This window comes from Tachysurus vachellii, chromosome 5 (genome assembly GCF_030014155.1).
Source record: "Tachysurus vachellii isolate PV-2020 chromosome 5, HZAU_Pvac_v1, whole genome shotgun sequence".
Taxonomy (NCBI): domain Eukaryota; kingdom Metazoa; phylum Chordata; class Actinopteri; order Siluriformes; family Bagridae; genus Tachysurus; species Tachysurus vachellii.
Window position 1 is genome coordinate 29,197,871 of NC_083464.1, and position 24,427 is coordinate 29,222,297.

Consider the following 24,427-nt stretch of genomic DNA (forward strand, 5'->3'; position numbering starts at 1 on the left):
GAAACATGCAGTGTCTGTAAAGTTCAGTAATTAAATCAATTAGTTTTAGGGGTCCAATCGCCGAGATTATAAAGACATTTTTTTTTTTAAATCTTGTCTTTATAATCTCGGTGATTGGACCCCTAAAACTAATACACAAAATCCTCAGCATAAGCAATAGTTTTAAAATAAATAAATAAATAAATAAATAATATATAACTTTCTTTTACCAGCTGATTGGGGTAGCGAATGACAGCCGGCTGTACAGGGACAGCTGGAATAAAAGCACCTGAGGAAAAGAAAAAAGAAGGAAAAACAACAAATGTTACCATACACACACACCAGAGTTATATTACACACCAAATATTATACAGCTGGTGTCTGTTAAGTGCCTCAATGATAAACAACATCTGTGGCTCGTTTTGAAAGTCAATCATGAACCAACAGTTAAAAGAGGAAGGAAGTGCTTAGTGTACGTGTTGTAAGCTGACATGCGAACACACACACACACACACACACACACACACCTGGTTTAAATGTGATCAGACAGGACCTGTTGGTGCACGTCCCCTCAGGAAAGATCATGATCTGTGAAAGAAGATTCTGTGAGGATTGAACACTAAAAATATATATATATTTTTTTATTTCAGCACACAAGTGTCATTCACAAACACGTTTAATTCTTTAAGTGGGTGGAGACAAAGAGCAGTCACTCTACCTGAGGCCACACCCCTTGGGAATGAGCCCTGCGTCTGATCTCCTCTACGGTTTTCCGGCGCGAGTCCTGATCCGACCTCGACACGAACACGGGCCGGATGTATTTAATCAGAGCTGAACAAGACAACAAAAAAGCAGTGAGAGAAACACACACGCCTAGAAACCTAACTTTGGAAGCAACTTAAAAACACCATCATGTCCATTAAAATGTGCCTACATGAATAAACATGAATTATGCAAATTAGAACATTTCTCACTGATTTATTTATAACAGCCACTGAAACGGCTGAAAACGTAACCATGCCAACCGCATGGGCGTCAGTAACATTAGCCTCCTTGGCGGCTTCCGCGGCTGAACCTTACCGCCGTACGCTCCTTCATCCTCTAATTTGCTAATCAAATGGGATTGGACGGAGCATTTAACGACATCACAACATCACAACCATATCGACATCAGGTTTACAGAGAAGTGAGGAGTCTCACACACTTCTAACTCTAACCGATGTGTGTGTGTGTATGTACTCACTCCCCCACAGCGGGATGTCCTTGCTCTCAGCCTTCATGACTATGGAGGCCATCGTCATAGTAACAGGCATGGCGTCAAAGTAAGACGAGTGTGGAGCGAGGGTGATGATGGGCGCCTGGGCGGGCAGCGCACGCTGACCTTTGACCCTAATCCAGTGGAAGCCACCTGCAAACCACATGGCCCGCATGAGGCGGCGCAGGACGACATCCACCACCCTAAGGAGACACAGAGGAGGACAAAAACTATCAGTGAGTGTGTGTGTCATGTGACCTGCCTGTAGTCAACATGGATGGAGAAGATCTGGTTTTAGATGCACACAAGGGACTTGCTGCTGTGTGTGTGTGTGTGTGTGTGAGAGAGAGAGAGAGTGAGTGAAAAATGCAAATTCAGTGCTAGTTCAGAAAATCTACATCTTAACCAATGAACCGCAAGCACTTCTGAACGAACGGAGGAAATGTGTGTGTGTGTGTGTGTGTGCATGTGCTCTGAAGTCCATCTCCAGGCTAAAATTTGAACCTCATTTATGCAAATTACTCTGGATGTACACTTTCATTCACTTCCCTTACTCACTCTCCAGGTGAAGAAACAAAAAAACAATAAGCAACAGAACAAGAGAAGAAAAATAAACAAGAGATGGTAAAGAGAGAGAACAAAGCTTGAAAAAGAAGAAATAAAAACAAACAAACCTACATTGCATAATCAAAGCAACGGATATCAATGTGAAAAAAGAAATGAGGAAAAGAAAACAACAAAGCAGTTAGAGATAGAAGTGAAAAGTAAATAAAGAACAGAGAAAACTAGCGGCGGCTGAGAATCGTCCACTGTGTTTTGGGGAGTTATGAGGTCAGTGAAACATCTTAAACATCATTATCAGTGATGTTTATGTGACATCATCGTAAAGGGGTGTGTGTGTGTGTGTTCTCACCTCCTCCAGAAGCACTGAGGCTCGACGCTGCTCTCACTACGTCCTACGGTGGCGATGAAGGCGAAGGGCCACGCCAACAACATCATGAACGCGGCGAAGAAGAGGCGCACGGGGAACAGGGTCAGAGTCATCACACCCAGCTACACACAAACACACATTATCGCATTAAATTATAGCTGTACTCTTACCCAGTTGGACATGTACTCGATGTGAGAAAATCATCACATTATATAAAAAGTAAAAACATGCAACTGTAGAAGGCCACACCCCCTTTTACAAGCATTTATTTAAGCTACTCTATTTGTGTGTGGGGAATAGTTCCAGAAAATATGAACCATATCTGAGACGATCATACTTAATTTATATATGTATACACATTATTTCTTTAGATTTTTTCTAATCGACCTGTTGACATGAGGTAGATTTGGGATTTTCCAAGGCTCAATCCAGGTCGTGGCAAATCAACCTCCAAATTGTCCCCAGAAACCCGAACAGACACATAAACGAGTCACCAGAAAAAAAAAAAAAAGAATAAAGGAAAGGATTTTTTTTGTCATTTTGTATTATTGAACATGAACCAGCAATAAGTGAGGTTGACATGAACAGTGACCTGATCTAAACACAAACACTCTTATCACTACAGTACCGTTAAAGTGACGTTGTTATCTTGAGTCAACATTTATCACAGAGATAACGCTGTTACCTCCTGATAGATCCTCTGAGCTAATCGACGTCTCTGAAACACAGAGGCGGGGTTTAGCTCCAAACTCGTAATATCAATACTGTAACACATCGAGAAACATCTCCTTGCTCACTCGCTCATTGTGATTCTCACGTTTCACGTGTGAAATAATGCCTCATGCCGTGACTCAAGTGACACTAAACGGAAAAAAAAAAACTTCACCCATAATTGCGCCAAACAAAATGACTCATTTTTCTTGTTGCCAAAAGTATACATTACGCATATCTACAGTGACACGTGACGTTAGAGACGTGAGCTCCTCGTCACGTGTTTACACACGCAGGCTCCCGTCTGAAGCATTAGAAATCTTACATTTTTTTTCTTTCTTTCCCGCATCAGAAACATTAAAGGTGCCTACGAAGCTGATCCCTCGTTTTGTCTTTGCTTTTGTGTTGCTGTAACGTGTCAGACAGGAAAGAAAAGCAGTGTTGCCCAATATCGCGCTTCAACACGTCACCACATGTAACACGGTTTTCCACGGCATGAAGGATGGTGAGAATAAAAGGCTGAAATAAAGTTAGTGCACCCTTCCACCCATCCTACCATAAATCTATTCATCCATCCATCCAACCACAAAACCATCTCTCCATCCTCTCTTTATCCAACCACAAATCTATCCATCCAAACATCTCTCCTTCCATCCCCCAGCTCTACTTTCCATCTTTACACCCTAAAATCTATCCATCCATCCATCTCACCATTTCCCCATGCTCGAATCTACCCATCCCTCCATCCTTGAAGCACCAAACCAACCCATTTCTTTCCTCAGATCTCTAGTCTCTCCATCTTCAGATCTCATCTCCGAAGCCATGATCCACCTCCATCCATTTGCTATCTATCCCTTTCTCCATCCACAGGAGTCTTTCTAGTACATCCACTGTCTTTCTAGTACAGTGTGAAGTCTAACATCCACACACATGCTAGTTATTTACATAAAGCTAACAACATCTCCACAACCAGAGAAAAGCCGTCAAAACAGAACAAAGAACGACTACAACTCCATTTCCCCTTTCTTTAGGTTTCTGTTCTGGGGAAAAAGTCAGTTTATTTTTATTTTAGATCATTTTAGAGAGCTTACAAACGTTAGCAAACAAAGCAGGAAGCTAAGCTGAGGCGATGCTAAAGGCCCCGAGTCAAACATTTTAATCATGAATTTAAAAGAAGCTACGGGGGAAGAAAACACGCAATATATAACGAGTTAAACATTTTTACAACGACATTAAAAAGATTTTAAAAACGCTAGGAAAAAAAGTCAGATATGCTGTGAAATGAGATTAAAACGAAGCGCTCGTGAGCACCAGCTAACTTTATTTAGCTTACCATTAGCTACAAAGTGGACGTTATTGTCGAGTCTAAAGCAGTGAGAATGCAATAAAAAAATAAAAGCCTGTTGTGTTTAAAATGCACCTACAATATTCATTCGTGGTGTGATAATTCTATAAATTAATTCTATCAGCCTATAAACATCAGTCTAGAAACAACAGACGACGTTTATGCAAACGCATACACACATTAAGGAAGAAGTTTTAAAAGAACAACAACTGTTTATCGATGCCTGTTGCACTCAGGTACTTGTTTAAACTCAAATCCTAGAAGGATTTTTCCCAGTTTGGTTGTAAACGTTATTTAATCTAAAAAAAAATCTGAATGTTTTTGTGCCTCGTGAAGTAAACGCCTGGAAGAAAACTGCAAATTGCAAACCAAGGGTAATGCATATGTGGATCAAAACATACAGTAACGCATAGTTAAATAGTAAAACACTATTTTCCTAAACGTTTGTTTATAACACGAGATATATATATTTTTTAAGAAAGAAAGAAAGAAAGAACGACAGAGAGATGTTGCTTGGTGCACGTGCACACTGCAAGCTGTTATGGAGATGATGAAGCAGCACGCGCGGCTTTATTGCCTCTTTTGCATGAAAATGCATCGCCAAAGCGGCTGAACAAACAGCTCGAAAGGCTCACCTTAAGTTTCTGAAGCGGTGTAAACCTTAACTCGTGTACAAAAGGGTTTTTGAAAGGGAGAGCCAGCTCCTTTTCTCCATCCTCTCCGTCCATCCCGCATCGCTTTCTGCAGTCCGGGAGCCTCATCTTCACGCGCACAAAAAGAAAAATACAGCCCAAATTACACTCGGTTTCGTGAAAGGAGCGTCTTTTCCACGCCTGTTGTTTATCTAAGTGTCCTTGCAGGTGAGGAAGAGTCTGATAGTAATCGGATCATGTGTTTCTTGTGCGCAACAGTCGCTACAATCCCGCTGGATTAACAGACACCCAGACGAGGTTCTGGCCTGGGGAAAAAGGAACTCAACTGCGCATGCGCAGCCCCAGTGGGTGCGTCTCAAAGCGAAGCCATTTTGTGGCGCTGTTTTTAACGCACCCTTGTGGACTTGCCCTTAATTTTTGCCCCGACACCATCTTAAAGGTCGGATCTCGGTTGTTTGAGAAACGCTTCAGAAAACTGAGTCGGGACGACAAACAAAACAAAAAAACAAAAACAAACGTGTAGCCAATGAGCAGGAAGGGGCGTGTCTTGTCAATATGGAAGGAGAGAGTATTCAGTGCGCATGTGTGACAGAGGTTTTAACATTGACATAGAGGATAAAAACAAAGAAAGAAAGCGAAGAAAGACTTACGATAAGGCAAGAAGTAGGACGTGTTAATATAGGATCAGCTTTCCAGCGCTGGAGAGAACTGAAGGAGCAGGAAGTTGGTCACATATTCACAGATTGGAGTTTCCTGAGTCAATAACTCCTGAGCTAAACGCTGTTACTACACAAATAACACCTCTTTTCTGTCGTAGTAATGTAGAGATGCAGCTACAACCGTGTTTTGTGTAGTAACAGTGTTTAGCTCAGGAGTTATTGACTCGGGAAACTCCAATCTGTGAATATGTGACCAACTTTACTTAAGACGCCGAGGCGCTTTTTTCCTTCTCGATAGGTGAGTAACGTTGGTTTTGCTTTGTTACACAGAACTAATATATGCCTTTGTCCTTTACATGATTATGCTTGTGTGGCATTTTTGCTTGTTTGTTTATCTGCAATCGTATTGTTCTTCCCTTCAGCTATGATAAAGACACATTTTTTTCCATTAGTTGCCTGGGTTACATATGTATGTGTGGGCGCAGCTATCAATTTCAGGGGTGGGACCTATTTGGGTTAGGGGCGTGTTTGTTTTGGTGATTTCAAATGTCAACATTGGCTTTCAAACAACGGAGACCCTACCTTTAAAGTCCCTAATGAAATGTTCGAGTCAAGCATGTGAACAGCTATAGTTTGAGACTCACCAGTGTGATGGCACAAGGAAATCATGTCTTATCCTGCCATAAGCATGGCATCCATGCGCTCTAGAATATACATGTGCAAACCACGTGTCTGATCTTGCTCACATCTCATATCGTGTTTCTATCCAATTATTTATACATTTTAATATTTACGAGATTAATCTCTGTTGAAGTAGAATAGTATGAGATTACGTGTCTTTGCTGCCATCTGGTGGCGGATAAACGCTTTTACAAATTAGATTTATGAGGAAAAAATATGTAGATCTTCTGCCCTCTAGTGGCGAACAGCTGAACTGCCATCTAATAATTAGAAAGTATTTGACTCAGTAAACCAAAGAGTTCCGACTCTTTCGTGGATTATTGCAGACACGTTTAAGTGTTTTGAAAAGATAATTATAGAAAGAGGTGGGTCACGTGTATCAACGTTTTATCTAAACATAAACATATTAGAAAGGGACACAAAATGATTCAAACATTATATATTAGAATCCAGGACCAGGAGAAAAAGGTAACAGAAAATGATCACCGCTAGAAACAGCTCAGATTTTTAAGAAACATTTCCATGGATTCATTTGAACATTAAATAAGCAGTAAGTGTAACATTTTTAGTTAAATCTAACGAAATATATATAAGTCGACTCTCAGTGTTCTTCTAAAACTAACTATCACCTGGTGATGCAGCTGTGTTATCATATATACAGCACATAAACTCATACTCATTGTGGACGTGTCCCAAACCACAAACCACATAAAGACCAATAGTATGTAGCCTTATAAAGTGAATCGGTTATCTAGCTTTGGGAAACATCCACAGAAAACCGAGAAAATTTGTGTGGCGTATATAGAATATCGGCCACGTCCACTGTAGACCATGCTGGTGTTTATGTGGCCTTTACAGTGAACAAGCTGTGTGGTTTAGGACATGCCTACAGTGGACTATGGTGTTTATGGGGCCTTTACAGTGAACAGTGTGTGTGGTTTGGGACACGCACACAGTGGACCATGTTGGTGTTTATGTGAGCTATAGAGTAAACAGGCTGTGTTTTTTGGGACACACCCACAGTGGACTGTGTGGGCTATAGAGTAAATAGTGTGTGTTTTTTGGGACACACCTACAGTGGACCATGGTGTTGTGGGGCCTGTACAGTAAACAGGGTGTGTGGTTTGAGATACGCCCACAGTGGACCATATGCCCCTTTTCCACCGAGGCAGTTTGAGTGCTGGTTCGGAGCCTAATTTAGAACCAGTTATTTTTTTTTCGACCACTCTTTTTCGGAAAAGTGGTTCTTAAGTAGCACCAAAACGTTGCTGGTCTAGACTTAAGAACCGCTTGATTTAGGGGCTGTGGGCGGGGCTATTGTTAGCGCATTTGATAATGTACCTTAAGTATAATAATGTTTAATACACTTTTACTTTACCGCAATATGATACATTATCAGCACACATGATAGTAGGTAGCTACATGCTAAAGCTAATTTTTTCTGTGTTAATGATAAAATAACGTTATGTACTTTCTTGATTACAACCTCCTTTTATACAAATTACATGGAGCTGCTCGTACACGTTGGATTCGCCACTTTGGGTGTTAATGTAGGTTCACAAAGCCATGAGCATTAACAGTAAAGCAACATCCGCCATTGTTGATGTGTTTGCCGCTGCTGCGCTAACGTTGCTGGGACACGTGACACGTATACAGTGACGTCAGACTCGGCTCTGTGATGGCTCTCTAGCCGGTGGAAAGGCAAACTGGTTCTTAGAAGGTTCGCGAGTGGAACCAACTTTGAACCAGCACCAGCACTAGCTCTGAACCAGCACCCGGTTCTTTCTGGTGGAAAAGGGTTAATAGTGTTTGTGTTCTATTCAGTGAACAGGGTGTTTGCTGTGGGACTCGCCCACAGTGGACCATGTTGGTGTTTATATGCTCTATAAAGTGAACAGGGTGTGTGGTGTGGGACATGCCCACAATGGACCATGTTGGCGTTTATGTTGCCTTTACCACAGTGGACCATGGTGTTTGTGGGTCCTATACAGTGAACAGGGTGTGTGGTGTGGGACATGCCCACAGTGGACCCTGGTGTTTGTGGGGCCTATACAGTGAACAGGGTGTGTGGTGTGGGACATGCCCACAGTGGACCATGGTGTTTGTGGGGCCTATACAGTGAGAAGGGTGTGTGTGTGGGACATGCCCACAGTGGACCATGGTGTTTGTGGGGCCTATACAGTGAGAAGGGTGTGTGGTGTGGGACATGCCCACAGTGGACCATGGTGTTTGTGGGGCCTATACAGTGAGAAGGGTGTGTGGTGTGGGACATGCCCACAGTGGACCATGGTGTTTGTGGGGCCTATACAGTGAACAGGGTGTGTGGTGTGGGACATGCCCACAGTGGACCATGGTGTTTGTGGGGCCTATACAGTGAACAGGGTGTGTGGTGTGGGACATGCCCACAGTGGACCATGGTGTTTGTGGGGCCTATACAGTGAACAGGGTGTGTGGTTTGAGAAACCATGGTGCCCTTATTTTAAAGCACTCGTCTTTTCCACTTTTCCTCTCCGTAGGGAAACGGTGTGTGTATAAACCGCCACTTCTCATTCTCGGCAAATGTCATCGGGATTGATTTTTACAGCTGAATTACAATTCTAATCATCGGTGTAGAACGGCGTGTAAAGCCGCCGCCGGCCCCAGGCTACGCTCCCAAATTGAACACGGCCTGAGAAATTGTATCGGCACTGAGAACACGGTGTTTACTTCATGTCTTTAAATTGCATTTCTTCCGCTTTAATTTCCACACAATCCTGTTTTTTCTTTCCTCCCTCTGTTATTTTCCCAGCAGCCTCGGCGTATGCAAATGGCACGACCCGAGGCGCACTCAGGAAACTCGGAGAGAGACACGCGCTCACAGTGGCGTCCAATCAGGCGGAGTCATGCGAGTGTGACCGGTGTGTTGTATCAGAGGATGTATGATATTATAACTCAATACAACCACATGTTTTTCCACATCAATAAAGCAGAGCGAGAGTTTAGAGCAAGTGTACACACACACAGGAAGTACACACAGGAAGCATGTGATGCACCGTTCTAATATACTGGAAACATTTTTCTTAAATTTGAAAGAAACAGTTTCTTTCTGTAACTAAAAACTATGAAAATATATTCAAAAGAACGTTGTAATAATGGAAATGGCAAAATAAAATAAAAACAAGTAACATCTAATGAACATCTTAACACCTTTACCTCATTAAAAATGCATTAAGTTGAATACACATGAATATGCAAATTAGGACCCGCCCCCACGCCATCCTGCCCTCATCAAGCTGACATAGCTAACATTAGCTTAACTTTTCTAACCTGTTCGCTAGATTCTGCTAAAGTAACCCAAAATCTCATAACTTTTTTGTTCCGATAGGCACTGTAACCATGGCAACCACCATTGAATTATATAAATACTGTGTATTTATAATAATACTAATAATTAATATTTGTGTTTTTATAAAACGTAGTGCAAATGTAACCAACTGTAACTGCTGCTCTGGAGAGACATAATAGATGATGATGTCATCAAAGAGAGCTGGAACACGCTGTGATGATGTAACACTCATCACCGAGTCCATATATTTCATTTACACAGATGCGGGCTGCATTCCAAACCACAGTCATTGGTATCTACTGTTAGCATCGCGCTCCTGCTCTGACATTCCTACATCCCACAATGCACCGTGTGTGTGTGTGTGTATGTGTGTGGCCCTCATGCCTAACACTGAAGCTGAGATTTTTATTTATCTATGTATTTTTATCTCGCTGGTTCATGAGTGCGGAATGCGAGTGGAGGACGTGAAGAGAAAGGGAAACGTTTATCGACAGACCGAGTGTTCGCTGAGTTTCTCCTGAGAGGGAGTCCAGATAAAAGCCACGCCGTCGTTGACCTCTGCCTCGTTTCTGATTTTAAGGTTGTCTGACTCGAGTGGAATGAAATCTGCAGCGTGTTTATGTAATTTCACCTCACGGAGTAGAGCACGTAGATTAATATTTGCCGTTGTCTCAAATGCTAGCTAGATAATCACCATTTAAAAAAATTACATGATCAAATAATAAATTATCCTTTTATTATTTTATGAGTTCTAAAATGTATATTTTTTTTTACTGTTTTATATTCAGACATTACCATTTATTTATTAGAATATTAACTTTTTTCCAATTTACTTAGCAGTAGAGAACAGGAGGTCCACGTGAACAACGTGACCTTCACCTTGTCCTCGAGTTTGCCTTGTCTTTCAGCGGCATTACAAACGGACAGCAGCACGTGGAGACGCTCGGAGCGGGACAGGATTTGGCCGAGCATCTGCGCTGATGACGGCTGAATCAAAGCAAAGAGGAAAAAAAAATACCAGAAACAGCAGCTCAGGTTTCTCCTCCTGAGGACTCGACGAGAAGAACAAAAACGCTGCTGTTATTCAGAGCTCAAGTGCTAACAAGTGTCTTTCGAGCCTGAAAGGCATCAGGGCAAAATGTCACACACACACAAACACATGCACACACATACATACACACACACACACACACACACACACACACACACACACACACTCACACACACTATGCTAATGCCAGATGGCTAGCAGCTTTCCCAGTCAGCATGTGCTAGCTGATCAAATGTTAAGCTAACTCTGTTTAGTGACTTAAAAAACGTTATCTAAAGTTAGTCTGATAAAAAATTAATCATTTAACCTTTAAGAACTTTATCTAATCATCCCTTTCAGCTATATTTGTTCATCTGCTAGCAAGATGCATAGCAACAGCTACAGTAACATTCACCTTGAGTGTTAGCAGCTCTGAGTTTTATTTATTTTTTTTATTTAAAGTTTTTTCTTTTTTTATACTATATAACAAAAGTATGATTTTAAACTTATTATCTATTTATAATAAATATTATTATAATAAGAGTCAAGAAGAGTAGGCTGGAGCACTGAGGCACTCCACTCCATGTCAGTTCCACCAACATCCAGCTGGGGGAGCTCTAGTGATGTTCATTCAACTAGAGAGTGAGAGAGATAGAGAGAGTGAAAGACAGACATGAGAAGAGATAGAGAGAGAATGAAAGGCAAACACAAGAAGAGAGAGAGTGTGTGTTTGTGTGTGAGAGGGAAACGAATAGAAAGAGACATTGAGAGAGAGAGAGAGAGAGAGAGAGAGAGAGAGAGAGAGAGAAAACATTCTCTTTTAAGTAAGCGGTCTGATTTCAGAGTCTGATCTATTTTCTGTATTTGTGGATCTGGAGGTTTAATTGTGACGTGTCTCAGTTTAATTTTTTTATTTCATCTCTAGATGTCACACTCACCATGTTCAGGAACCTGAATAGAAAACAACCCTCCTGCAATGAGAGAATCCAGGATCGGAAACAAATGAGGATGGAGAAGTTTCTAGAAGCCTCGTCACTTCATGCACTGTTACTGTGTATTAAGGAAGGAGTCTCCATTGTCAAAGCAATGTTCAGTGTACAGTGTTCAGTGTTCAATGTTCAGTGTTACTCAACATCTGATGAACATTGCATTGTTTTACATTCTTCCCTCAACGCTGCACCCGAATCCGTTCCCTTCCAACATGGCTGCGGTATCGCTAAAAGCTAGCGGCGGCGGCGGCGGCTAATCACAGCTTATGTAGTGTATCTGCATTGGATGCCACCTGGTCCTGCTTATCACACAGGGCTTCAGGTTGCAGCTCCACTCAACCCTGAACACCTGCCTCTCCCTCCTCAGAGCCTTGCCGTGCGCTCATGAAAGGACGTTTTGAGCAAACGGACGCTTTTGTACCTGATATCCGGGCCAATATTCCATATCTGCCTCTTTGATTTGCAGCCAAGCCGAGCGCACGGGAGTTTCTGAGAGACGGGAGAATAAATGTCCTTTGAGTGAATGGATAGAGACTCTCTCTCTTTTTTTTTTCTCTGAAACTCTGTGGCTTCCTGTGCTGAGAGAAAGACAGCTAGCTAAGATTAAAGACGCCAGATGGACGTAGATTCGAGATCCGTTTATCTCCTTAGTTTTATGTAAACACACAAAACATGCTAGTCATACTCTAGCTATGCTAACAAATTATCTTGTCACAAGAATTTATGTGATGTTAATAAGCAACAAGGAACAATTTACACTTTAAATGTTAACGAAATGTAAAGTGTTTCTTAGGAGCACACGCTAACAGACTAAGATTCGTCTGTTAAACAATATCTCTTACTGGAAAGTTTGTTGCTGAAAGAAACCGACGCTTTTGTTTATAGACAGAAGGCTAAAATCTGTATCTAAAGCTTTATCTCTTCAATAGTGCTTTTCATTTAAACATTTTTATTTAATTGTTTTGGTTGTCTTTTCTTAGTCGTGCTTTAGGAGAATCTGGAATAAATGTTTTGGCGGGGGATGGGTGAGCTGTGGAGTCTGGGGGCATGGCTTAAAAGGGACCACTGATGCTCGGGGCTATTGTTCTGCAACAGATGCTGACTGAAGCTTTATTCAAGCTGAATTAAAACAAACAAACAAAAAAAATAAACCTATAAAATTTGGAATATTTTAAATCATACATTTAATAATTAAATTCCGAAAACATTTCATTAAACTATTGAACTGTGAATTTCTCTAACTTTTTTGTCCTCCTACAGTTTGTAACATATAAACAGTCTAGAACCTTCCAGGGTTTCCCCCAAAGAGCAGATAAGATTTTCTAACACATGCAGAATACATGGACTTAACACGCACCATGATTTGATGACATCACAAAGCTAGCATGCAGCCAGCACACGTGAGTCCACATAGCTCTCAGGAACCTGGGTGTAATTTGGATGTTCTTGTGTCCTGTGCTGTGACACGCTGCAGGTTCAGTCTGCGTATCTGTGCTCAGGGTCAGACGAGAGGAAAAAGGCAGATGCTACACCCTGTTTCATGTACGATACACAGCACCGATATTCATTTTTCTCGCCTTTGGCATTGATGCATTTGTACGGAACGATCTGGAATGCAGATGTAACCTAAAGGCCTTTAAATAAACATTTAGCTCCTTATCTGCATTTGCAGGTTGGTAAGATCCATCAATGTTCTCCAAGCAGGACCTTGTAGAACACACACACACACATACTTCACACTGTACTGATATCATCTTGAATTATTTTCATGGAATTTCCTTTTAAAATTAAAAAAAAAAAAAAAAGATGAGTAGGATAAGAAGAAGAACTGGGGTTTCCCTCATCTCTGGACTGAAGATATCTAGGGGTTTATTAATGACCTGCCATAGGACGAGGTGTAATTAACGTCTTCCTCCCGCTTTCTTGGACAAATTCTGTTGATTGTTTGATAAGCACAGGACACGGGCGAGCCAAACCGGGAAGAAAGAGAAGATGGCTATCGTGCCTGGCTATTGGATCTGTTGGGGAAGAGCGTCGGTATCAGCGCCTCTCACCTGTGCATGTTTAATTACCGTACGTAATGCAGATGGGGAAAAAAAAACTCATCCATTACATTTCACTATTGGATTTGAACTCTGTTTTGCATAACGGTGCGAAGCTCGTTAGCTACAAGCTCCATTTAATGGATAGCCCTTATTCAAGGCGCAAGGCTCAACCCAGTCACTGATTCGTACCAATGGAGACGATAAATAACACTGTCCAAGAGCGTGCGTGTCTCAAATAACACTCTTAATACAGCGCTTCTGAATTCTGATTCATGATTCATTTAGGGTGTTGATTCATTTTCTACAACAGCAGCTCTGACATCACAAAGGCCTCAAATCACAGATTCATTTACATCAACGCCTTACTGTTTCCATAGCAACAAGGTTCTTAAAAAAAAAAATTACTGGTATGGTGAGGCTTTCTGTAAGAAGACGTTTATTTAACTTTTACTGAAGAAGACTTTTATTATTGTTATTGTTATAATTTTTATTATTTATTTCTTCGTGGTCTTGGTGTGCACACGGACTGCTTCAGCTCCCACAGCGAAACCGCTATCAGGCGATTAACTCATCAGACACGATTAAAGCTGGACGAAGCGGACTGAACTGGAGCGTCACAGCGGCTGTGAAAAGTGATTAAGTCTCTCTTGGTGATGAGTGTGTTATGAAGAGATCTCCATCGCTGCTGTATAATATTCCCTCTCAGATGTATTAACCTTTTACTGGTGCCACTTACACTGCGGCTCCACGACCATTAGCAGCACATCCATCTTTAAGTGAACGTGGCAGCGTCTCTCTTGCGCTTCTCTATCAGCTAACGGTTCAGAACATTACAGCGGGACAAATCAGCCGTAAAGAAGCAAAAAAGAAAGACCTAATTCACGTGATTAATAATGTACGATTTGTAAAATAAAGTAGATGAGATCAGTCATACAATAAATAAATAAACCTCTTTTATGCCAAACGTAAAAGCCGCAATGCTAATATAGTTAACAAATCTGGTCTGTTTTTTTAGCATCCGGTTTAGCCTGCTGCACTTGGGCTCCGTCCCAAAACACATACTGCATGAGAGTCATATTGTTATGGGGCAATATCCAAAATCTCTGTGTTGTTTACTAGCTAATCTTCGTTGCCATGACTACTGTAGCTATGTTCCAAATGCATGTTAACATACAATAACTGCTCACAAGACATAGTAGTAAGCTTATACACTCACTGGCCACTTTATTAGGCTCAATAATGTAGTTATGCCAATGATGTGGCAGCAGCAGATACAGATCAAGAGCTCAAGAACACAGAAAAGTTCATAAGGAAATAATCTGATCTGGAGTATATTAGAGAATCATATAATCTGCTGGGATTTTCACACACAACAGTTTACAAAGAATGATGAGAGAAACAAAATGCTCCAGTGAGAGACAGCTCTATGTGTGGAAAGGTCTTAAAGATGACAGATGAGAGATGTGACTGGTCTGAGCTGACAGGAAGTCTATAGTAACTCTGTACAGCTATGAGGAAGAGAAAAACATCTCAACATGAACAGAACATCCAACCTGGAGGTGAACGAGCTTCAACAGCAGAAAGAACAACACCTCAGGTTCCTCTCCTGTTAGCCGACAACACCAGGATCGCGTTGGTTCAGTCTCACCTAACTGGACATCTGATCTTCAGCTGTCCAGGGTGCACGTTATGAAATTATCTGCAAACTTTGATAGTTTTCCATTTAAACTATATCATAAATATTTCAACAGGCTTCCATTTGTAACTAGCATCGAACACTTCGACACGTATGAAATATAAATCGGTGTTTGTAATGGGCCTTTGTGTTGCGCTCTGCTGGGACGTTATTGTTCTTCAGTGAGGAAAGTAAACCGGAAAGCAGACGACAGAGAAAATACATTTCATCCGTCGCTGTCAGTGTAATTATCTTCCTCACTTATTATATTTTATTCAACAGCAAAGTGATGCTCAGTGAGGCGGTTGGGGATGCCATCTTTTAAAAGTGTGTGAGAGTGTATGTGTGTGTTGGGGGGGGATCAGACATCAATTTAAAGAGGGAAAAAATAGTAGAAAAGTGTAACAGCTACAAATAACAGGTTTACATAAACACGCTTGTTCTAATACGCTATAATTTCTATAGCAACAGCTCATTGTCCTTACTATCATGTTAACATTAAGGTTATGTAAAGCTATCAACAATAAAGAAAGGTGAGAGGAATCCAGGTAGCATGAAACTGTGTGAGTGAAGCAAACTAGCTCTTAGATTCTGTTCAGTATTATCATGTTAGCATCAAAAACACAAACAAACCTGGACATTGTATTAAATTCAAAACAGAAAAGTGTTCTGGTCAGAGATTCATCTGTCCAGAAAAGGGCTAGCTTAAATTGTGTGTGTGTTCAAATACAGTAGGTGCTGTCAGTTACACACTCTTCAGGATGGTCTCTCTCTCTCTCCCACACACACCAGGTTAAGCACAACTGGACCCTGACCCTGACAGACAGCAGTGAAGGCAGGGTGATGCTACAGCTAACGTTTATCACGTTGCTCCTCTTCTGTAGCACACGTTCAGTCTCTCACACACACTCACACACACACTGTCAGGACCTCTTACAGCCTCTTTCATCATTTGACAAGGATCAGGTTGGGCCCGGGTTGGAGAATGCTGCTGGTTCTTGAGCGAGGCCGTGCTGGAGGTTATCAGTGCAAAACCGCTGAACAAATCTGCTTTTATCGGAAAACGCTTTGATTCTCTGACGTTGCTGAGCTGCACAACCTGCCACGACTCGAGTGTGCGAGTAAAAATAGCTTTTCAACCACTATTATGATGATGGCTTTAAAAACTAGATAATAAAGAGCAGATCTAGCTTACTAACATTCATTCAATAGTACACTATTAGTTATAATGCTAGCAAATTTGTTAATTGAACTTTGCCAGCTTTTAACTTTGTTAACAGAACAAATGAGATTTTATGCTAACTTTGAAATCAAACAAAAATCAAAACTAGCTTGCAAACATTGATTCACCAGTATAAATATTAGCCGTATCATTATCATAACACTAGCTGGATACTGATAACTGTTGCTTCATATTACTGTTAGCATTTTTATAACGCTAACTGATGCTCAGACAAGTGTGAGAGAAGTTGAATAATTTGTTTGTGAGGTTTATTTGTTTCTTGTTTCTTTATCCTTTACAATGTACATTTTTATGCTAGTAAGGAACAAAACTCAGTCAATATAAGCTAAATTATTTATCACTAGCTAAGATACAAAAGATTTTTATCTGCTAGCAAGTTAGTCACATTCCTAATTGAGGCATTTACTCTGAGAAACCGCTTCATTCATTTCACAGAAATGTGTTTAAGAAAACTTTACCGTCAGGATTTGCTATACAATATTTGGAAAATTATCCAGCAGAACAAGAGGCTAATCTTTACCGTCTTGGAGCAAATATTGGTCACAGAAATAATGAAGAAAAGTCAGGATTAATAGCTACAAAGTGACTCTGTGTTAGCAGAGCTTGTTTATCTCTGCATACAGACGTTAAAAAAACTTCTCCAAATAAAAACAATAAAAGTTTTAGCACACTGTAATCACTACACGCTGGAACATAAGTTCAAAGTCTTACAGAATTTATACAACAGCACGATCGTGGACGCATTTGCATGAGCATAAATAAATGATTAAAGACGATACCGATCAGAGTTAATTATTTCCATTGTTAATTTTTCATCGCTTTTATCCGAGGCGGAAAAAACGCATTAGCTGCTCGGTGTCTGCTAAATCTTTCATGGCAATCTGTTCCACAGGAAAACAAAACAGGCATCTGGAAGAAAACAACATGGAAAATGTTGAAAGTACTTCTGAACTGCTGGGTCATGTGTCCAAAAGAACAGAGAACCGGTTAAGGATAAGAGCAAAGATTAATTTTCTTTCAATTCCACTTCAAGTTTCTGTTTTTACTTGCAGATTTAGTAAAACCTTTTTTTGGAACCCTAAAAGATTCTATATTGAAGCCTAAAACAGCATGCTTAACCATTCAGAAAGAATTCCAAGGAACCATAAAGAGCCTGCAAAGAACTATGTTCTAAAGGAGGCCACGCCGCCTTTAATGTGACTAATACACAAAGGCCACACCTCATTTAATGTGACTAATACACAAAGGACATGCCTCCTTTAATGTGACTAATACATATAGGCCACACCTTTTTAGTGTGACTATGATATAAAGACCACGCCCCTTTATTGTGATTAATACACAAAGGCCACGCCCCTTTAACGTGACTGACACAAAGAACACACCTCCTTTAATGTGACTACTTCACAAAGGACACGTCTCCTTTAATGTGACTAATACACAAAGACCACACCCCCTTTAATGTGACTGACACAAAGAACACGCATCCTTTAATGTGACTAATACACAAAGGCCATGCCTCCTTTAATGTGACTAATACACAAAGGACACGCCTCCATTAATGTGACTAATACACAAGGAACACACCCCCTTTAATGTGACTATGACACGAAGGATATGCCCCCTTTAATGTGACTATGACACAAAGGCCATGCCCCCTTTAATGTGATTAATACTCAAAGAACACACCCCCTTTAATGTGACTATGACACAAAGGCCATGCCCCCTTTAATGTGAATAATACTCAAAGAACACACCCCCTTTAATGAGACTATGACACGAAGGCCATGCCCCCTTTAATGTGACTGACACAAAGGCCACGCCCCCTTTAATGTGATTAATACACAAAGAACATACCCCTTTGATGTGACTATGACACAAAGGTCACGCCCCCTTTAATGTGATTAATACTCAAAGAACACACCCCCTTTAATGTGACTATGACACGAAGGATATGCCCCCTTTAATGTGACTATGACACAAAGGCCATGCCCCCTTTAATGTGATTAATACTCAAAGAACACACCCCCTTTAATGTGACTATGACACGAAGGCCATGCCCCCTTTAATGTGACTGACACAAAGGCCACGCCCCCTTTAATGTGATTAATACACAAAGAACACACCCCTTTGATGTGACTATGACACAAAGGCCACGCCCCCTTTAATGTGACTATAACACAAAGGCCATGCCCCCTTTAATGAAAACATTTGAATATTATTCATTATTAGTTAATTATCATAATTTTTCTTTTAGATGATTTTTTATTAATAAATGAGCATTGTCTGAAGCTTTGAGAAACTTTAAAACCGACTCTCTCCTGAAACTCTCCCAGCTCTGTCTTACTTTCTGTTGTATTTTGCATGACCTTTCATACTGAAACATCGTCAAGCATTAATCAGGCCAGACAAGAGTTCTGCATATTAATGTTATTCATTTCAGCGTCAGCCTGCAGTCCTGATTGGTTGAAAAGCTGCTCATTTAGCAGCACCAACATGTCACTGTCCTACATGTAATTAGCTTTTTTCTGAAGAGGGTTTTAGCGATGAGGTTTCCTGTGATCAACAATAAAGCTCTTAATGAAGCGTGTCGACTCGCTGTGTGACGCTTTCATCCAAAATTCATTTATTTCTTGTTTTATTCATCCTGAGAAGTTGGAAACAGCAGGATGCTGGAGCCTGTGGATATTTGGTGAGATATGCCTCGGTTTTTGAGAGTGATAAACAGGAAAAGAACTTCAGCAATGTTACTAAACTGTAACATTAAAAAGCAAGATTTATTGCTAAATAACACATTGAGATCTCCCTCATTGTGATGGACAGATACAATGGCCATCAACAAAAGCCATGCCAGTGGCCACGCCTCCTTAACTGATATTCAGATACCATGCCTCCTTCACTGACACTAAAGTAAATAATCTCCATTCTGTAGAAGATTCAAAGACCACGCCTCCGTTATTTTGACAGGTTAAAATAACTACACCCCCTCTCTTTGACAGGCATAAAGGCGACACCTCCTTGAGTGTGACAGGCAGAAAGGCCACACCTCCTTTAGTGTTACAGGTGCAAAGGCCACACCTCCTTCTCTGTGACAGGCATAATGGCCACACCTCCTTCATTGGGGCACAAGAAAAGCAATTTTTTGAGTGACGAGTCATTTGAATCAGTTCATTTAAATGAATCATTTAGATTCATTCACTGATTAGTTCAGTCAGAGGAGAAAAAAACAGAATAAATGTAATGTTTTTATTCATTCACTTTAAAAAAAACTAAAATAGCGATCCCAGATCAGCGCTCCACTTCGGTTGCTCTCATGAACCGTGCCGTTTTTAATAATAAACCAAAAACAGCGAGTGAACATCACACCGTCACGCCCCGGCACGTCCCCTCGTGACCTATTACCCTCTCTCTTTGCGATTAAAGACCGGATCCTTTTTAAATACCATTTGAATAATTCAATGATTTTTTTTTTCAAGTAGATCAGGCGAGGATGAAATATATTCGCTAGAAAAAAAAAACTAAAAACACAAGCCAGCGTGGCATGTTTCCACTTTCCACTTCTCGGATATTAACTCTTACTGAAAATGAATATTTCATTCTGGAAGGGCCGAGTCTTCACAGGAGAATGACTCCGTGTACATTTACATTAATTTTTTTTTTTTACAGAGGGGAATTTCCTCGAGTAGGCCCCCGGAGGTCACGTCGCGCCTCGTGTCGGACTGACAGGTCTTTTTAAAGCGGTTGTCAGTCGAAAACGGCCGAGCGGAAATTTCTCAGTTTTTTTCCACCTCTTTCTTTCTTGATTGGTTGCCTTGATGTGTGTTAGTGTAACCTGTAAGGTTAGGGAGGGTGTCACTCAGCCCGGGACTGTCTTACTGTAAAATGTTGCGTGTCTGTCCACGGTGGGCGAACGCACTCAGGGTTTGTGGCTGTCAAGTTGATTTTATCCTCCTTTAGTTACCCAACACGCTGACAAGCAGTCTGTCAGGTGTTTGTCTTCGGTCCGTACCATCGCTGTGTCTGAAAAGTGAGAATTATTCGCATTAGCGCCAACTTTTTCCCCCTCTCTCGCTCTCTCCGGATCCGTGGCCGTCTAATTTGCCGGCGCTCTCCTGTCTCTGTGACAGCGGCTTGTCACAAGAGCTGCAGGTTTTTTCGCCGAGTTTTGAACGAAGACAGCGAGAGAGAGACAGAGAGAGTCTACTTTTCCTTTTTCCTCACCTCGCCTACTCCATTTGCATTCGGTTTCATCACCTCGTCGTGTTTCTTTTTTTTCCCCTCTGAGGGGATTTTTTTATTATTTTTTTTCCCCCAAAATCTGACTTTTATTGTCAAAGTCATGGACATGCTTCAGGAATCTCAGCTCAGTCGAAGGAAAAAGTAAAGATTCTCCAAAAATAATTGATGGTTTTGTTTCACTCCGAATTTGAGAAACTCACGCTGGAAACCGATCGTTTGTTACTTCCTGGATTTTTTTTTTAAACTTTATTTTAAATTATGTTACCTGGAGCTCTTATGGATTTTTAGATTATTTTAAATCAACAATCAGCTGCTTAGAAATAAAGTGCAGAGACAGCGAGTGGCTCACTCTCACAAAATATATGATGTAATTCCAGTCCAAGCTAAAAAAATAAAAATAAATAAATAAAAAAATAATACATTTTTATTCAACAGAGGCTATTTGTTTTATATAGTGCGGAGCAAATCGGGGCACCAATACTAATGCACCCAAATAGCTAGCATACTAATTAGTTAAAATAATGAAGTTTGAACAAACTTAATTCGAAATAATTTACAGTTAAAAAAGGAATTAATCGACAGAGGATTTGTGAATCCTTATTTTTTATGAAAACTTGTAAACTAGCCACATTGCTAGTGGTCTTCGGGCTCTATTTGTCCAGATTTGTTTAAAAAGTATGGTTAAAGGCATGGTTATTTGTCTTGATTATTATATAAACAGAAAACACAAATTAAACAAACTTTCCGACATAACAAAGATGTCGTCTGAAGCCATGCTAAGTGCTCGGTCACTAGCATGTACCTCTGCTGGCTAACCCTGGTGTATCTGCAAGAGTTCTTGAAACTTGACGGTTTTATCTCCACTAGAACACTGCAGAGAGTTCCCCATCACACCGAGGCATCTCACGGTTCAACAGCTACGGCGCGGCTCGTCATACACACCTGACAAGAGGAGTGCGGCTAATCTCGCCTTTCTTACAGACAGCAACCTTTAGGCTTCTCCAGCATGGGCATATCACAGGCAGGGGAAAAAATGTCAACGTGTCAAAGCGTGAAGCCTTTGAGAAGGTGAATCTGCTTTTATGAGCTTGAGAGTGAAAACTCGCTTCTCAGCCATGATGGATTAATTGGTTGAAATCAATGTGAAAATAACTGAAAGGCTGGGTTTAGCCTGCTAGCGCTCATGGAAAATGCTGGAATCTTCCACAGCTAACAATGCTAGCAATGTGTATTTGAATATTAATTATGTATAAAATTAGTGAGAATGTTTGGAAATGTGTAAAATCACAGGAATTGAAAACAGAATCAACAAAGCTGTCAGAACCGACTTCTTCCTGAGCCCCCCAAAATTGAACACTCCATTAAGACCTACTGGAAAAAAAAAGCACAAAATCTGCTTCCTGGAAAAATTCTCTTCCTAAGAAAATCCACGCCCTGCACAATTCTATTTCCTATTTTAAAATCCACTTTCTAAAAAAAATACTTAAAAAAATCCTTTACAATTCATTTACTGTAAAATATATTTCCCGTAAAAAAAACAGAACAAAAAGAAACCAATTTCTTACAAAATTGACATTTATTTAAATCCACTTCATGTAAAATCTGCAAAATCAGACTTCCATTCAATTCCTGTTCCTTTACAATAAATTCCCTGTAAAAAAAACAAACAAACAAACGAAAAAAAAATCTACTTCCTGTGAAAATCCACTTCCTGCTAAATCTACTTCCATTAAAATCTACTTATAACTTCCAAAAAACTCTCACTTCCATTTAATATCGGTTCATTTGCAATTTATTTTCTGTCAAAATCTACTTCCTGTAAAAACTGCCTTTCACTGAAAGTTTAAATGAGCTAGCTTGAAGCTTGATGATGAACAGGAAGTTCCTGAAAGCTCTGATTCATATTTAAAGTCGTTGGCTGAGCTGCTCTTTAATTGGTGTGGACATTGGCGGTTTAAAAATGAAAAAAAAGTGCAACGGCATCCCCCTTTTTTCTTCTCTTCTTCTCGGAAGCCTTTAATAGCGCAGATACCCTTTTCTCCGTGCTGAGGCCTGCCAAAACCGACAAGCGCCAGGTCGCGACCTTTGGCATTCGTGCTGCGAGTGTAACGAGAGTGAGAGAAAAGGAGGAATAAGGAGACTTCTCATGAATATTGTAATGGCCTTTCTCCATGCGTTCAGGGATACGACAACATGACATAAGCATAAGGAGCGTCCCGGCCCCAGGATCCGAGGACGATGAAGCTGAAGGCTCCAAGAGGAGAAGGAGGAGGAGGATGGAGCGAAAATGGCCCGAGCAGGCTCTCATTAACCCTGCTGAGTGTTTAGGAAGTGACAGAAAGTGAAGGAGACGGACGTTTAATTGCCCCATCGCGATATTCAAAAGGAAGTGAACAGCTGTTAGGCGAGACATAATGAGGCTGGATCTGAATGTCAGGAGCCGCAGCTGGGTGCTGAAGGGTTAAGAGAGGGGAGGAACGGCTCAAAATTCACTTCAGCTGGTCCAGTGAGAGCTCAGTGCTGAGGAAATAACACGCTGTGAAAACTAACAGGAAATAAATACATATGACGTACAACAAAATCATACAATGTGAAACGCACATAGAAGGAGAGTGGAGAAAAAAAAGATGAGTTAAAAGTTCTTCTGAAGAGTTAAAGGTGTTTTACTGGTAACTTTTCTGAAAAGGAAACCAATTTAAAAATGTAATTTCAGCAGGAGTCTCTTCCTGCAAACTGAACACCAAAAATCCACTGCAAGGGTTACTTCCATTCATATCCACTTCCTCTAAAATTGTATCCACTTCCTGCAAAATCTGATTCTCTTTGAATCTACTTCCTGCTTTTATCAGAATTCGCTTTCTCCTAGATCTATTTGTCACATTCCACTTCAAGCAAAATCGACTTCTGGTAAATTTTACTTCTGACAAAATATGTTTCCTTAATCAGACTTAACTTTCTGGAAAATTGCACATCCAGTTTCAAAACTCTAGCAATCCTCTTTCCTGTTTCAGTTCCTCCACCTGGAACAATTGTATCATCTAATGTCTGTCATGTGTTTAATCAGATAATGGTTTTAATATTTAATCATTTTTATTTCCTAAACTCTACATCTGGCCTTAATCTGCTCCTCTGAAAGTTTCTCTTCCGTCCGACGAAGCTGTTATATCCTGTCAGAATCAGACTGAAATCGCTGTGATCACGTGACCTTACCGGGCTGCGTTCCTCTGATCCTCTGTGCCAGGCTCAGGAAGTCACTCCATGGCAAACACACAGCCGGCGTGTTATCGCTCACCGCCACACTCTCTGAGCAAAGTTTAAGCCGATGCCACGATAATCTGTACAGAGAGCGAGTGCTAATTCAGCAGCGCAATTAAAAAGCGGCTGCTGTGTTTACACGCTGGATGTGGAACATAAACAGCTTAACACGCCGACGTGGGCCATGTGGAAATGTGTGTGTTAGTGTGTGCTACACAAAACAGTCCCACTGATGGAATTTAGAAAACTGGCTCTATTATTTGAGCACAAAGCTAGCTGGAACAATACAAAACAATCACAGGACACTGAGCTAACAAAGGCAGCCATGCTAGCTGACATATCCAGATCCAGGAGATTTTTCCAAAAGCGACAATAGCCAGGCTGCAAATCCTGAACGGAGCACTTTTTGATG

General features: G+C 40.8%; 1 protein-coding gene across 1 annotated transcript in view; it reads right to left on the bottom strand.

Annotated features, from left to right (window-relative positions):
* LOC132846344 (lysophosphatidylcholine acyltransferase 1) overlaps positions 1-5,272 on the bottom strand; it is a 12,348-nt gene extending 7,076 nt beyond the window's left edge. Inside the window, exons 1-6 of the mRNA XM_060871019.1 lie at positions 4,857-5,272; positions 2,148-2,287; positions 1,223-1,437; positions 698-810; positions 507-567; positions 210-268 (exon numbers count right to left, since the gene is read on the bottom strand). Of these exons, the coding sequence (XP_060727002.1) occupies positions 210-268; positions 507-567; positions 698-810; positions 1,223-1,437; positions 2,148-2,287; positions 4,857-4,982 (714 nt within the window). The 5' untranslated portion in view covers positions 4,983-5,272. The remainder of the gene's footprint in view (positions 1-209; positions 269-506; positions 568-697; positions 811-1,222; positions 1,438-2,147; positions 2,288-4,856) is intronic.
* Positions 5,273-24,427: the final 19,155 nt, after the last annotated feature.